Source organism: Hyperolius riggenbachi, chromosome 5, assembly GCF_040937935.1.
Source record: "Hyperolius riggenbachi isolate aHypRig1 chromosome 5, aHypRig1.pri, whole genome shotgun sequence".
Lineage (NCBI taxonomy): Eukaryota > Metazoa > Chordata > Amphibia > Anura > Hyperoliidae > Hyperolius > Hyperolius riggenbachi.
This window is the reverse complement of record NC_090650.1, coordinates 43287137-43301400: the sequence shown is the minus strand read 5'-3', so window position 1 is coordinate 43301400 and position 14264 is coordinate 43287137. Positions and strand designations below refer to the sequence as shown.

Below are 14264 nucleotides of genomic sequence, written 5' to 3'. Positions count from 1 at the left end.
TTGCAGAAAGATTTCTCCTCGCACAAAAAATCCCCAGGAAAATTGCTTAGTGGGTATGGCCTTTAGTGCTAGTGTTGAAGAGTTTAAATATCCCAATTTGGAACCTTACCTCGAATTCTTTTGATCAGAGAAGGAGGAAGTATGTGAGAGCTGGAATGTGACGAGGAGGGCAGCGCACAGAGGCGGTGACAAGGTTGAATCAACACCCCCTGCCACAGTGCGCATGTACAGGTTCTGATCGGAAACATTTGGAACAAGGTTTCAAATGTGAATATTCCAAACATGTCCACACTACTTAGGGCCCTAGTTAAAGGACCACTATCGTGAAAAAAGTAGGCAGGTAAAATCTGACAGAACCGACAGGTTTTTGGCCAGTCCATCTCCTCATGGGACATTCTCAGGGTTTTCTTTGTTTTATAAAGCATTTCCTGAACAGCAGTTGCAAAGTCTAAGGGCCCGTTTCCACTGCGGCGATATCGCCGGCGAATCTGCAGAGTTTCCCCGCACGCGATTCGCCCGGAACACCCCGCAGAATTCGCTGCGGAGGCTGCGAATCCCATAGCCGTGCATGGCACGGCTCATGGGATTCGCCTGCGATCCCGCCCACCCGCTCAGTGCGGCGTGCGTCTGCGAGACGCACGCCGCACAAGTGGAAACGAGCCCTTAATGACAAAATAGTATGCAAATGAGTAGGGATGCTGGCTGGCATGGTACTATTTTGGCAGTTAAATTGCTGTTCAGGAAATGCTGTTGAAAACAAAGAAAAACCCTGAGAATCACCTATGAGGAGATGGACTGGCCCAAAAACCTGTCAGTTCTGCCAGATTTTAACTGCCTACTTTTTTCGCGATAGTGGTCCTTTAAGATTCCCATTCGTTTTTAATGCATATGATTGTAAATTTACATTCATTAGCCATGCACGCTGTTTTGTACATTATTATTATTATTTAGTATTTATATAGCGCCAACATATTACGCAGCGCTGTACAGAGTATATATTGTCTTATCACTAACTGTCCCTCAGAGGAGCTCACAATCTAGTCCCTACCATAGTCATATGTCTATGTATGTATCATGTAGTGTATGTATCATAGTCTAGGGCTAATTTTAGGGGGAAGCCAATTAACTTATCTGTATGTTTTTGGGATGTGGGAGGAAACCGGAGTGCCCGGAGAAAACCCACGCAGACATGGGGAGAACATACAAACTCCTTGCAGATGTTGACCTGGCTGGGATGTGAACCGGGGACCCAGCGCTGCAAGGCGAGAGCGCTAACCACTACGCCACCGTGCTGCACATCTGTGCTTTTTGGAAAACATATATAGATAGTACCTGGCTGGCTTCTGTAGTGACTGGCTGTTACATATGACTAGTTGAAATTTGCATTAACTTTGCATCTACTATTAGCATCCTGTTAACTATTCCTATCAGGCATTGGCAGCAAGTGTCTAAAGCCAACATTTAAAAAGAAACTGTTCCTGTTCAAGCATACTGATAACCAATGTGACAATGAGGTAGATTCATCGAGCTGCGCTGCTTAAAGGACAACTGAAGTGAGAGGAATGTGGAGGCTGCCATATTTATTTCCTTTTAAACAATACCAGTTGCCTGACAGCCCTGCTGCTCCTCTGCCTCTAATACATTTAGCCACAGCCCCTGAACAAGCATGCAGCAGATCAGGTGTCTCTGACATTGTCAGATCTGACAAGATTAGCTGCAGGCTTGTTTCTGGTGTGATTCAGACACTACTGCAACCAAATAGATAAACATGGCTGCCAGGCAGGCCCGTTTTTAGGGCCGTGCGGCCCGTGCCGCCGCCCGGGGCGCTGTTGGGAGGTGGGCGCTATAATGGAAGGGGGAGCCGGAGCCGCGGGGAGGGCAGCCCGACCTCTCCCTCCCTCTCCTGGGCCGCCCTCCGTGCTCCCCCCCTCAGATGCAGAGCGCAGCAGCAGCCAGGGAGGGAGCGCTGTATACAACATACCTCCCTGCGTTCCAAGCGTTGCTCTCTCGCCGGTGGTCTCTTCCTCTCTGCCTATACGATGATACACACGCTGCTTCCGGCTACAGGAAGCAGAGTGTGTATCATCATATAGGCAGAGAGGAAGAGACCACCGGCGAGAGAGCAACACTTGGAACGCAGGGAGGTATATTGTATACAGCGCTCCCTCCCTGGCTGCTCGCTCTGCATCTGAGGGGGGAGCACGGAGGGCGGCCCAGGAGAGGGAGGGAGAGGTCGGGCTGCCCTCCCCGCGGCTCCGGCTCCCCCCTCCATTATGGGGGACAGCTACCTATCTAACCTACACTGGGGGGCACCTACCTAATCTAACCTACGCTGGGGGGCACCTACCTAATTTAACCTACGCTGGGGGGCAGATACCTATCTAACCTATACTGGGGGGCACCTACCTAATCTAACCTACACTGGGGGGCACCTACCTAATCGAACCTACGCTGGGGGGCAGCTACCTAATCTAACCTACGCTGGGGGGCAGCTACCTAATCTAACCTATACTGGGGGGCAGCTACCTAATCTAACTTATACTGGGGGGCACCTACCTAATCTAACCTATACTGGGGGGCACCTACCTAATCTAACCTATACTGGGGGGCACCTACCTAATCTAACCTATACAGGGGAGCAGTTACCCATCTAACCTATACTGGGGGGCAGCTACCTATCTAACCTATACTGAGGGACACCTACCTATCTAATCTATCCTGGGGGGCAGCTACCTATCTAACCTACACTGGGGGGCAGCTACCTATCTAACCTATGCTGGGGGGCAGCTACCTATCTAACCTACACTGGGGGGCAGCTACCTATCTAACCTACACTGGGGGGCAGCTACCTATCTAATCTATACTGGGGGGCAGCTACCTAATCTAACCTACGCTGGGGGGCAGCTACCTATCTAACCTGTACTGGGGGGTACCTACCTAAACTAACCTACACTGGGGGGCAGCTACCTATCTAACCTACATTGGGAGGCAGCTACCTATCTAACCTGTACTGGGGGGTACCTACCTAATCTAACCTACGCTGGGGGGCAGCTACCTATCTAACATACTGGGGGGCACCTACCTAATCTAACCTACACTGGGGGGCAGCTACCTATCTAACCTACACTGGGGGGCAGCTACCTATCTAACCTACACTGTGAGGCAGCTACCTATCTAACCTACACTGGGGGGCAGCTACCTAATCTAACCTACACTGGGGGGCAGCTACCTATCTAACCTACGCTGGGGGCACTTATCTAACCTGTATTGGGGGCACCTACCTGTGACAATCCAGCCCCGCGATCCCATCGAGATCTGCTCCCGTTAGCGTACGCAGGAAGTACGGGCGCAGACGGACAACGAGACCGGTTGCTGGATCGTCAGAGGTAAGAAAGAAAAGGGCGACAGAGCGTGCCAATCCCGTCTAATCTGCTCCCGTTAGCATACGCAGGAAGTACGGTGAACAGACTGACAAAGATTGGTCGCGCAGCTGCCGACAATATGTAATGGGACAAACATCCACCAATCCCGTATTACTAGGCCACTGTTGCCATGCAGGTCTCATGCACTAGAGACTGCTGGAGGCAAATTCACTGTGTGCGTAGTAAACGGTTAAGATTGGTTGGAGGTGCCCATACATGTACAATTCTGATTGTATATACAATCGGTAAACTAAAAATATCGATTTCGCGCTGGAAATCGGGTAAATAAAGTAAACTGCCACCACTCTCTCAAGTTCAGGGAGGAAAGAGACTCCCGCTATCATAATACGGTAGCCAGCCCAATCACGTTCAACACGCTCAAGTCACCGTTCGGGGAATAGTCACTTCCGACGGCTTAAAGACTGTGAGCAATGTGACGTTAAAGAAAGGTTACTGGGTCCCTATATGATGCAATCTCGAATTGTATTTACAATCGAGAAACGAAAGTTATCGATTTCGCACAGGAAATCTGGTACTAGCTAATCCTAGAAGGAAGAAACGGTTATTTACAACCTAGCTAGCAAATCAACAATTTATAAGCAAATCATAAAACAATGCGGTAGTATGACTGACTCTTCAGAGGGCAGATTCGTTATAGCAGCAATCAGATGACCAGAAAAGGCACACAACTGAACGATAAAATCGTTAGTTTATTTCTAAACTACATACACACAGCTTATTTTAGAACAGATTGATTGACAGAGAGAAGGCAAGAAAAGGAGAACAGAATGTCTGATTATATACAGTTCAAATACCGTTATTGGTAGTCCATGCGGCAATCGCAAGTCTTTGGCGAAAGTCCCAAAATGGCGGTTGCCATGCAGCCAACAGGCCTTTGTTAGGAAGTTCCAAGAGGGAGGGTTTGCCCGCGTCCTTGCGGGCTGCCAGGATGTTACTAGGCATCAGATTGAAGGTAAAGGACTCTCGACTTTTGGATCATGTCAGTTTTGTTCCTCATTGTAGGTGGGAGGAGTTATGACACATACAAGTCCAGCCTTGCAATTTGAATAAGGCAATGCCCCCTTAGGCAGGGAGAGGTTTTGGGCCAATTCATATTTTGCCCGCTCTCAGCATGCCCGTAGGTAATATCAAGAACCCGAATGAATATTCACAATCAGCGTAAGTGTGTGAATCTGCTAATACCAAACACGAGGAGTCTGGATCGCTAATAGCACCGTCCCCCCCTTTCACCTTACTGGCACTGGTTCCGAAAGATCCAGAGGGCTGAAAATCTCTCAGGACCAGGGTCATGTGGAATCTAATAAACTCCGTGAATTTGAGGGAACTGCGATCTTGGGAACACCAGAAATATTACCAAATTGTGCCTATTTATTAAATATAGGTTCTTCAGTTTGTTGAATGCTTGGGTGCCACCAGATGGCGTGATAAGGATCATTCCTGTCTCCTTTCAACTCAGGCCACAAGGCAGCTATGTGTGTCGGACTCCTGCTGGGTCGGTGCCCGGCTGTCTACCAGTGGATGCATAGATTGGTTCTGTCAGGCTGATGTCTCACCTTCCTCTGATGGATGAGCTATATAACTACCCAGCAAGGCTAGGTGACAAATTCCACCCTTGGATGGGAGAAGCAATGTATTTCCAGTGTTTGTTAGCATCTGACCAGGGAGAGGGACTGTTAACCCCTGGCTCCCCTGATCTTCTTATAAACCAAGCCTTTCCCTCTGCTGTCACTTTTAATAGTGGCGACAGGGAATATTTTATAAGGCTCTAACTACTTTTTTAGGACGAATAAACGTTGATTCGTCACACCTCCCCCTTTTAAGAGATTAGCTGGGGAGGAGTCAACAAGACTCTGAGTAAAGCAATCCACTGTCTCCTGGGTCTGGTACGCCACATCCGGAAAGGCTGGGTTGCGCCTGACCTTGGGGGGTTGCCTTTTACCCATGGCATTGGTCAGTGGGTTAGTCAGGAGGCTACAGGGCGTAGCAAACATCCTGTAGTATCCCGCTGTTTCCAGAAAGGCCTGTACCTCTGTCATGACAATCTGATCTGCGTCTGGTTCAACGGTCGGAGTGTCAGCTGACAGCTGTCCTAGTACCAGGGACGAGTGATCGCAGTGTTGCTCCCATGTCGGGCAGAACACAGGGATTTCATCCGGGTACGTGACTGTACAACCGTGTTTGCCCTTCAACAGGTCGTTCCAGGCCTGTTGGAAGGTGGCTGGGGTATTCCTCCTACCAAAAGACATCCGCATCGAGGCGTTTAAGTCCAAGGGCAGGGTGAATGTGGATTCCAGGCGCGCCTCTGGCACGGTTGGAATCTGCCAGTATCCGTTGCTCCGATCCATGATCGTTAGGTAGTTGGCGGATGCCAGCCAATCCAACAGATCACCGAGGGGAGTCATGGGATACGCAACAGTTACTGGGATGTCGTCCGGCATCCTATAGACCTCACAGAACATGGTGGTCTGTGAGCTAGAGGATTTGCGGAGGACAGACATCTGTAACATCTCCTCATACTTCATCTTCACTTTTGCTTGCACCTCCGGAGAGGTGCTGTAGGGGATCTGCCATAAGGGCTTGTGAGTCCCCGGGTCCCTTCTGTGAACTGCTGTATCCTGCCCAGGGTTGCTGCAAAGATTTCGCTGTGGGGGCGCAGTGCGCTTCAGCGAGGCCTTCGGGGAGTACGAGAGGTGGGGGGTGACTTTCACATCATCCGCCAATTCTCGTGTGGGAGCTATCAAGCCTGGCAGGGGACCTGTGTCTTCCTGTTCTAATTGGCCGTGCTCTCCCAGAACTAACTGCGTTCTATCTGACTGGGCTTCTAACAGATCCACATGGACCGTGCTTTCACCTGGGGTGTCAGTTACATGGGGAATGGGTTCACTGGAGTAGTTACCATTCTCCCTGTACACCTGTAGTGGAGCTTCCACTGCTGGCGGCTTAGCGGTCTGGCCACTAAGCGCACGCAGGTTGGAGTCGCTCTGTAGTATCCTCACGGATGTGGGACTACAAGTCTCAGCCAGCTGCCTAGTGTGATCTGAGGTCAGCTGCTGAAAATCAAACTCTCTGGGGTCAGAGCTGACAGGAATGCCTGCAGGCTCTGAGCTCAGGTTACCAACAGTACTGTGTGTGTCTGTCTGCACAGGTATACCACAATAAACATCACCTTTTGGGTAAATCAAAATCACGTCAATATTGACATTGGTCCGGGGGTCAGAGATATCAGGGGAAGTCGAGACTCCTCCAGATAGTCCTGAGTCCGGACTACCGGTGACACTGAAAACGTCACCCAGCGTACTCTCACAAATATGCACAACATTATCAAAAGCATTTGCATAACATGATATGTCATTTTTAGCATGAGTGTCACCCGCCTGAAAGTCAGAATTGTCAGAGGGAATCCCTGCTGTCAGCTCTGAGTTCATGCGGCTGGCCATAGAGCATGTAATGGCCAAAGAATGTACAGCGTTTCTATCACAATTATCACTGACACATGCAATTTCATTAGTAATAACAGGTGCAGAAAAAGATAAAAGACAGTCAGTTGCTGGTACATATAAATCTGAGGGTACCTCCCGACCAGTGGCATTAGGTACAGTAGCAATAGCAGGTAAGGGTTTGACATCTCCCTGTTTTCCCAAAGGCTTGTACAGTACCTGGTGGTCAGGGAGTCCTGCTGGGAACTCCTGCATATCAGCAGAAAATTCCAAAGGGCACACAAGCGTGCCTAGATCAGTGCCAAGCACAGGAGGAGAGGGAAACTCAGCAACAGCCCACTCTGGAAAACCCACCCCCCATCCGGCCTTCTCGGGACCTGGGATAACAGGGTTGTGGTGGTTGGGCCTGACTTCAGTCAGGGTGAGGAGCTTTTGTGGGAGAATATCTTCCTCTGTGGCAAGGTCGGAACAGACCAAGGAAACATCTGCTTCTGGAGCACTGGAGCAAAAGATGATCTGGTCGTCCACTGGAGCACTGTGAAGATTTCCGGAACCGTAGAGCATCTCTGACACGCTGACAGGCAGTGCAGAGGGTGATGCAGGTGACGGATCAGGGTTGCTAGCCATCTTCGGGCTAGGGACGGTCGTTCTCTTCCTCTTGGGACAGAAGAACTTTATGTGACCAGTCAAGCCACAAAGATTACACGTGCGAATCGCAGGTGTGTCAGACTGGGATGCAGCAATAGCAGCAGCTGCAGGTCTCGGTGGCACAAAGCTCACCGGACCAGGAGGAGCGAATGCAGTAGGCTTACCTCCTTCCAAGTCTTGGGACAGTGTTCTGTGACTGTTCAGCACCAGGGTTCTCTGGCTGTCAAGTACAGGAACCTGATGGTACGCCCTCTCAGAGGTGCGCACAGGAAAGTCTCGTTCCGTGCCCTCTTCCATGGCAGGAAGTTTTGCTGTGGGGGTCACGGATAGAGGTTCGCATCTCTCCACCGAAACACATAGTGAAGAGTGCTGATTCGATTGGGTTAGCTGGGCCAACTCCAATTCACGCTGGAGCCGTAGCTCTTCGATCTTGAGATCCCGCTGGCGCAGACACTCTCGGTGCTCCTGGTATCTGCGCAGTTCCTCGCCGGTCAGGTTTGCCAACTCCAATTCCCACTGGAGTCGTCGCTCCTTGGCCTGGAGATCAAACTGGCGCAGCCGCTCTTGGTGCTCTGCTTCACGCTGGAGCATCCTTGCTTCATGCTGGCGCTGATCTTCTCGGAACTCCTGGTATATGCGCAGATCCTCGCCGGTCAGGTTTGCCAACCACTCCGGGGGTATCAGGACTGCAGGTAATAGAGGCATTAAGCAAGGTGGCGACAAGGATTCCATCTCTGGAGTAATGCCACCAGCTCAGCCTTGTTGTGCTGCAAGCAGCAATGCCGTGCAATTTGCAGAGGGCTTGCAAGTCAGGAACTGACCAATTTTGGTGAAACTGAACTGAATCAGACATTCAGAAGAGAAGAGTACAAGAAAGAGTAGGATATAGCAAAGAAAAAGTTAGGAAATGTAGACCAATCTATTGCTATCAATGTGTACCGTTTTGTGCCCAGAACTTCGGTTCTGCAAGACAGGATACTTAGCGACCACTGTCTTATTGTTCTGGTTGCAAAGACTGAGTTTGTCAGATCTTTGCGCTCTGATTTCCCAAAAGCTGGCTATGCCTGGTTTTGGGGTGTGCTATCGCCACCACTGCCCACCAATGTGACAATCCAGCCCCGCGATCCCGTCGAGATCTGCTCCCGTTAGCGTACACAGGAAGTACGGGCGCAGACGGACAACGAGACCGGTTGCTGGATCGTCAGAGGTAAGAAAGAAAAGGGCGACAGAGCGTGCCAATCCCGTCTAATCTGCTCCCGTTAGCATACGCAGGAAGTACGGTGAACAGACTGACAAAGATTGGTCGCGCAGCTGCCGACAATATGTAATGGGACAAACATCCACCAATCCCGTATTACTAGGCCACTGTTGCCATGCAGGTCTCATGCACTAGAGACTGCTGGAGGCAAATTCACTGTGTGCGTAGTAAACGGTTAAGATTGGTTGGAGGTGCCCATACATGTACAATTCTGATTGTATATACAATCGGTAAACTAAAAATATCGATTTCGCGCTGGAAATCGGGTAAATAAAGTAAACTGCCACCACTCTCTCAAGTTCAGGGAGGAAAGAGACTCCCGCTATCATAATACGGTAGCCAGCCCAATCACGTTCAACACGCTCAAGTCACCGTTCGGGGAATAGTCACTTCCGACGGCTTAAAGACTGTGAGCAATGTGACGTTAAAGAAAGGTTACTGGGTCCCTATATGATGCAATCTCGAATTGTATTTACAATCGAGAAACGAAAGTTATCGATTTCGCACAGGAAATCTGGTACTAGCTAATCCTAGAAGGAAGAAACGGTTATTTACAACCTAGCTAGCAAATCAACAATTTATAAGCAAATCATAAAACAATGCGGTAGTATGACTGACTCTTCAGAGGGCAGATTCGTTATAGCAGCAATCAGATGACCAGAAAAGGCACACAACTGAACGATAAAATCGTTAGTTTATTTCTAAACTACATACACACAGCTTATTTTAGAACAGATTGATTGACAGAGAGAAGGCAAGAAAAGGAGAACAGAATGTCTGATTATATACAGTTCAAATACCGTTATTGGTAGTCCATGCGGCAATCGCAAGTCTTTGGCGAAAGTCCCAAAATGGCGGTTGCCATGCGGCCAACAGGCCTTTGTTAGGAAGTTCCAAGAGGGAGGGTTTGCCCGCGTCCTTGCGGGCTGCCAGGATGTTACTAGGCATCAGATTGAAGGTAAAGGACTCTCGACTTTTGGATCATGTCAGTTTTGTTCCTCATTGTAGGTGGGAGGAGTTATGACACATACAAGTCCAGCCTTGCAATTTGAATAAGGCAATGCCCCCTTAGGCAGGGAGAGGTTTTGGGCCAATTCATATTTTGCCCGCTCTCAGCATGCCCGTAGGTAATATCAAGAACCCGAATGAATATTCACAATCAGCGTAAGTGTGTGAATCTGCTAATACCAAACACGAGGAGTCTGGATCGCTAATAGCACCGTCCCCCCCTTTCACCTTACTGGCACTGGTTCCGAAAGATCCAGAGGGCTGAAAATCTCTCAGGACCAGGGTCATGTGGAATCTAATAAACTCCGTGAATTTGAGGGAACTGCGATCTTGGGAACACCAGAAATATTACCAAATTGTGCCTATTTATTAAATATAGGTTCTTCAGTTTGTTGAATGCTTGGGTGCCACCAGATGGCGTGATAAGGATCATTCCTGTCTCCTTTCAACTCAGGCCACAAGGCAGCTATGTGTGTCGGACTCCTGCTGGGTCGGTGCCCGGCTGTCTACCAGTGGATGCATAGATTGGTTCTGTCAGGCTGATGTCTCACCTTCCTCTGATGGATGAGCTATATAACTACCCAGCAAGGCTAGGTGACAAATTCCACCCTTGGATGGGAGAAGCAATGTATTTCCAGTGTTTGTTAGCATCTGACCAGGGAGAGGGACTGTTAACCCCTGGCTCCCCTGATCTTCTTATAAACCAAGCCTTTCCCTCTGCTGTCACTTTTAATAGTGGCGACAGGGAATATTTTATAAGGCTCTAACTACTTTTTTAGGACGAATAAACGTTGATTCGTCACACTACCTAGCTAGCCTATACAGGTGGCAACTATACTGGCTACCTATATTGCAGGCACCTACCTAAATAACCTATACTGGGGGCACCTACCTATCTAACCTATGCTGGGGGCAACTATTCTGGCTACCTATATTAGAGGCACCCACCTAGCTAACCTGTACTGGGGCACCTACCTATCTAACTTATACCGGGGGCGCCTGCCTATCTAACCTATACTGGGGGCAACTATACTGGCTACCTATACTGGAGGCACCTACCTGGCTAACCTATAGCAGGGGCAACTATACTGGCTCACCTATGCCTGGCTACCTATACTGGGGTACCTATTCTTAACTAGACCTGGCTAACCTATACTGCGGGCACCCATACCTTGTTCGGGGGGGGGGGGGGCAAATTTTTACACCCTCGCCCTGGGTGCATTTTAGCCTAGAAACTGCACTGCTGCCAGGCAACTGGTATTGCTTAAAAGGAAATAAATATGACAGCCTCCATATTCTACTCACTTCAGTTGTCCTTTAATGACAGGAGCACGAGCTCAGCGCACACTATGCTGGGGTAGTGCAGCATAGCGTGCGCTGGTAACTTACACTCGCTCCTCCGAACTAATGGTGGCTCCACTGAACCCACCCTCAGCCTCAGCAGGTCCAGTGGCTTTAATTGACACGATCCCTGCAGTATGATTGGCCCAATAGGGTGCCTGGCAAGTGACAGGTAACCTCTATACCAGGGGTGTCAATCTCAAATACAAAGTGGGCCTAAATTGAACACTGGGACCAAGTTGCGGGCCAATCGCAATGTCTAGTGGCCACTGGCCACCTCCCTCCCTTATAAAATATCTTGGTGTCTAATGCCCCCCTCCCCTATACAGTTCTCTGGTGTATAATGCCTCTTCCCTCTCCTATACAGTTCCCTGGTGTCTAGGGACCCTCCTTCCCTCCCCTAAACAGTTCCTTGATATCTAATGCCTCCTCCCTCTCCTACACAGTTCCCTGGTGTCTAGTGTCCCCCCCCCCCCCCCTTCCCTCCCCTAAACAGTTCCCTGGTGTGTAATGCCTTCTCCCTCTCCTACACAGTTCCCTGGTGCCTGGCCGTATTACCCTGCCAGATAGCAGCAGAATGGAGCAGCAGAGGAAGACACGAGGGAGCCCTCGGACCGCATGGGACTGGTAAGTATAATTACAGGATATTTATTATTATATCTAAGGTACACTTTCAAGTGAACTTGAGATGGGGCGAAATAAAAAATGTATATATAGCTGGGCCTTCCTCCGGCCCCCTCCGGCCTGTTTGCTCCCTGGACGTCGTCCTCCGCTGCCTGCAGCCTCTGCAATTGGCCCCGGTAAGTCATCCAGTCAGTGCAGGTGCAGTCTTGCTGTTCCCGCACCCCCGTCACATTCCCGTTCCCAGGAGCATTCTGCGCCTGCCGAGGTATGTTCCGAACTGGAGGACTTTCCGGGCAATTAAAGGAGGCTGCAGACAAGGTAGTGATCAGGAAGGAGGAAGCCCCAGGTATGAATATTTTTTTTTCCACACCATCTCAGGTTTACTTTAAGTTTGCAATGACAAAAACAACATTTTTACCTGGAGCCCAGTTGAGGTATCGGAATGCATCTCCATTGTCCCACCTCCAGCCACCATTGAAGTCTAAACTGTTCAGGCCCACCCATAAGGCTGCTGTGAGGCCATATGTTAATCCTACAATGAAAAAAAAAAGCATCAGATTATGGAAATATTTATAAGATTAAAGCATCATTTGAAATGGACCAAAATACATTATAACTCTCGTGCAAAACTTTAGCTGGGCATGCAGAACATACACATCAACAGCACTTAGACCACTCTCATACTTTCAGACCACATTGCATCATGGTACTCTCCCCTGCTGCAGCTCGTCGCAGGGGCCATTACTGTTGATGAGACAAGCCCCAGTTCCTGTGGTGCAATGCAATGTGCATATTTCTCTAAGATCATGTGATGCACTTCCTGTCTGGGAGTGTGCATGTGACTGTGGGGTCAGACGTTTCTGAAGTCACTGGTTTACACATTAGGGGGTTGGGGGGGGGGTCGGCAGGTGGAGATGTACAAACCCGACTCCACTCGGGTACCAGGCAGAGCTGGTGGTGGTCGCCCTCTTAGTAAAAAACAACAATCTCAAGTGACCTGTAAATGGTCCAAAAGGGATGTTTCCCCTCCAAATGGAGGGTAACAGCACAAGATAATGGGAAAAAGAGGCGACCAGGAGTAATAAAATACTTTAAAAACAAATAAAATGAAAAAACGTGAGGTGGCTTACCTCAAGGAAGACAAACTCACTTAATAGAAGAGTTTTTATTGCACTGGCAACGCATTTCGTGGGAAATTGCCCAGGTTCCTGAAGCATGTGGAAGTTTGGACCTTAATGAGCGTAATGAGCTCTGGTGTTTTCTAGATAAACACTGACAATTTGGAGTTCAAGAGAGTGTGCTGGGTTTTCAATCCAATTTCTGTTTTCTCTTTCAGGATCTTATCTGGTTTGCTCCATGTCCGATGGAGAGCCCCCTGGGTGACTGTGAGACAGGTGGCCATTTACCTCTCTGTCTCCCCCATCCTCCCCCGGTCCCTGCCACGTGGTGGCCATCTATCGGGCAATCTACCTCCCGGGTAGATCCCGATTGTTGTCTTATGTGTATGGTCTCGGTGGTAATTGTCCCTCTGATTCCTGAGGCACCATTGTTTCCTCATTTTAGACTTGGTTACTGTGTTGGGGCCACCTTGGGAATCTTATGAGTACAGGTGAGTGTGTGTAGGGTAAACGCTCCCATTGTGAAAGTGGCTCTTAGGCTGCCTAGTGTTGTATCAAGTTTGACTGACAGTTATGCTATGAGAGTGGTAAGGGAGATAAACTTTACACTGTGATTGATGTATCTGCTTCACCCACTGACTTACATTACTTCCGTCGTCGTGTAAAACCGACGGTAGCGTACTGTTGATTTTGCAGCGGCGCAGCGTGCTAGGCCCCATTGCGTTGTCGTTGTGTTATCTTGCTGTAAAACAGGGTAACACATTGCACACTTGCAAGACAAGTGTATATGGGGCCTTAATCTTTCAGCTGATTCTTGTATATTTCACAGCCACAATGGCGTCCACCTATACAGCCATCTTTGAACACAATCTTGATATGACATAAAATTTAGCGCCTTTTCTTACTTAAAGACCTCACCTGAGATGTACGTCTGCTCGTGTAGCTCGGTTATGCTTAACAGCTCGCCGTTTTGCTGCTTACAGCTCTGCCGCGCTTGGAACCACGTGAGGGCCGAATTTTCATTGATCTGATAGTTGACTTCAGTAATGGAATCTGTCGTCCAGCTGTCTGCTATAGCTGAAACATGAGAGCAGAATTTATTTCAGCATCATCACCATATGTACAGAGCTTTATTTTACCGTCTCTAGGGCCTGGTGCACACCAAAAACCGCTAGCAGATCCGCAAAATGCTAGCAGATTTTTAAACGCTTTTTTTATTTTTATGAGGCGTTTTGCTAGTGTTTTGCGGATTGCTGCTGCGGATTTCAGTGTAACATATTTCATATATTGTTACAGTAAAGCTGTTACTGAACAGCTTCTGTAACAAAACCGCCTGGCAAACCGCTCTGATCTGCCGTTTTTCAGAGCGGTTTGCGTTTTTCCTATA

General features: G+C 49.0%; 1 protein-coding gene across 2 annotated transcripts in view; it reads right to left on the bottom strand.

Moving 5' to 3' along the window:
- The window catches only part of LOC137518158 (macrophage mannose receptor 1-like), a 493922-nt gene that overhangs the window by 412885 nt on the left and 66773 nt on the right, over positions 1–14264 (bottom strand). For both annotated transcript variants that reach the window (XM_068235572.1, XM_068235573.1), the window contains exons 4-5: positions 13796–13954; positions 12178–12291 (exon numbers count right to left, since the gene is read on the bottom strand). In XM_068235572.1, the coding sequence (XP_068091673.1) occupies positions 12178–12291; positions 13796–13954 (273 nt within the window). The remainder of the gene's footprint in view (positions 1–12177; positions 12292–13795; positions 13955–14264) is intronic.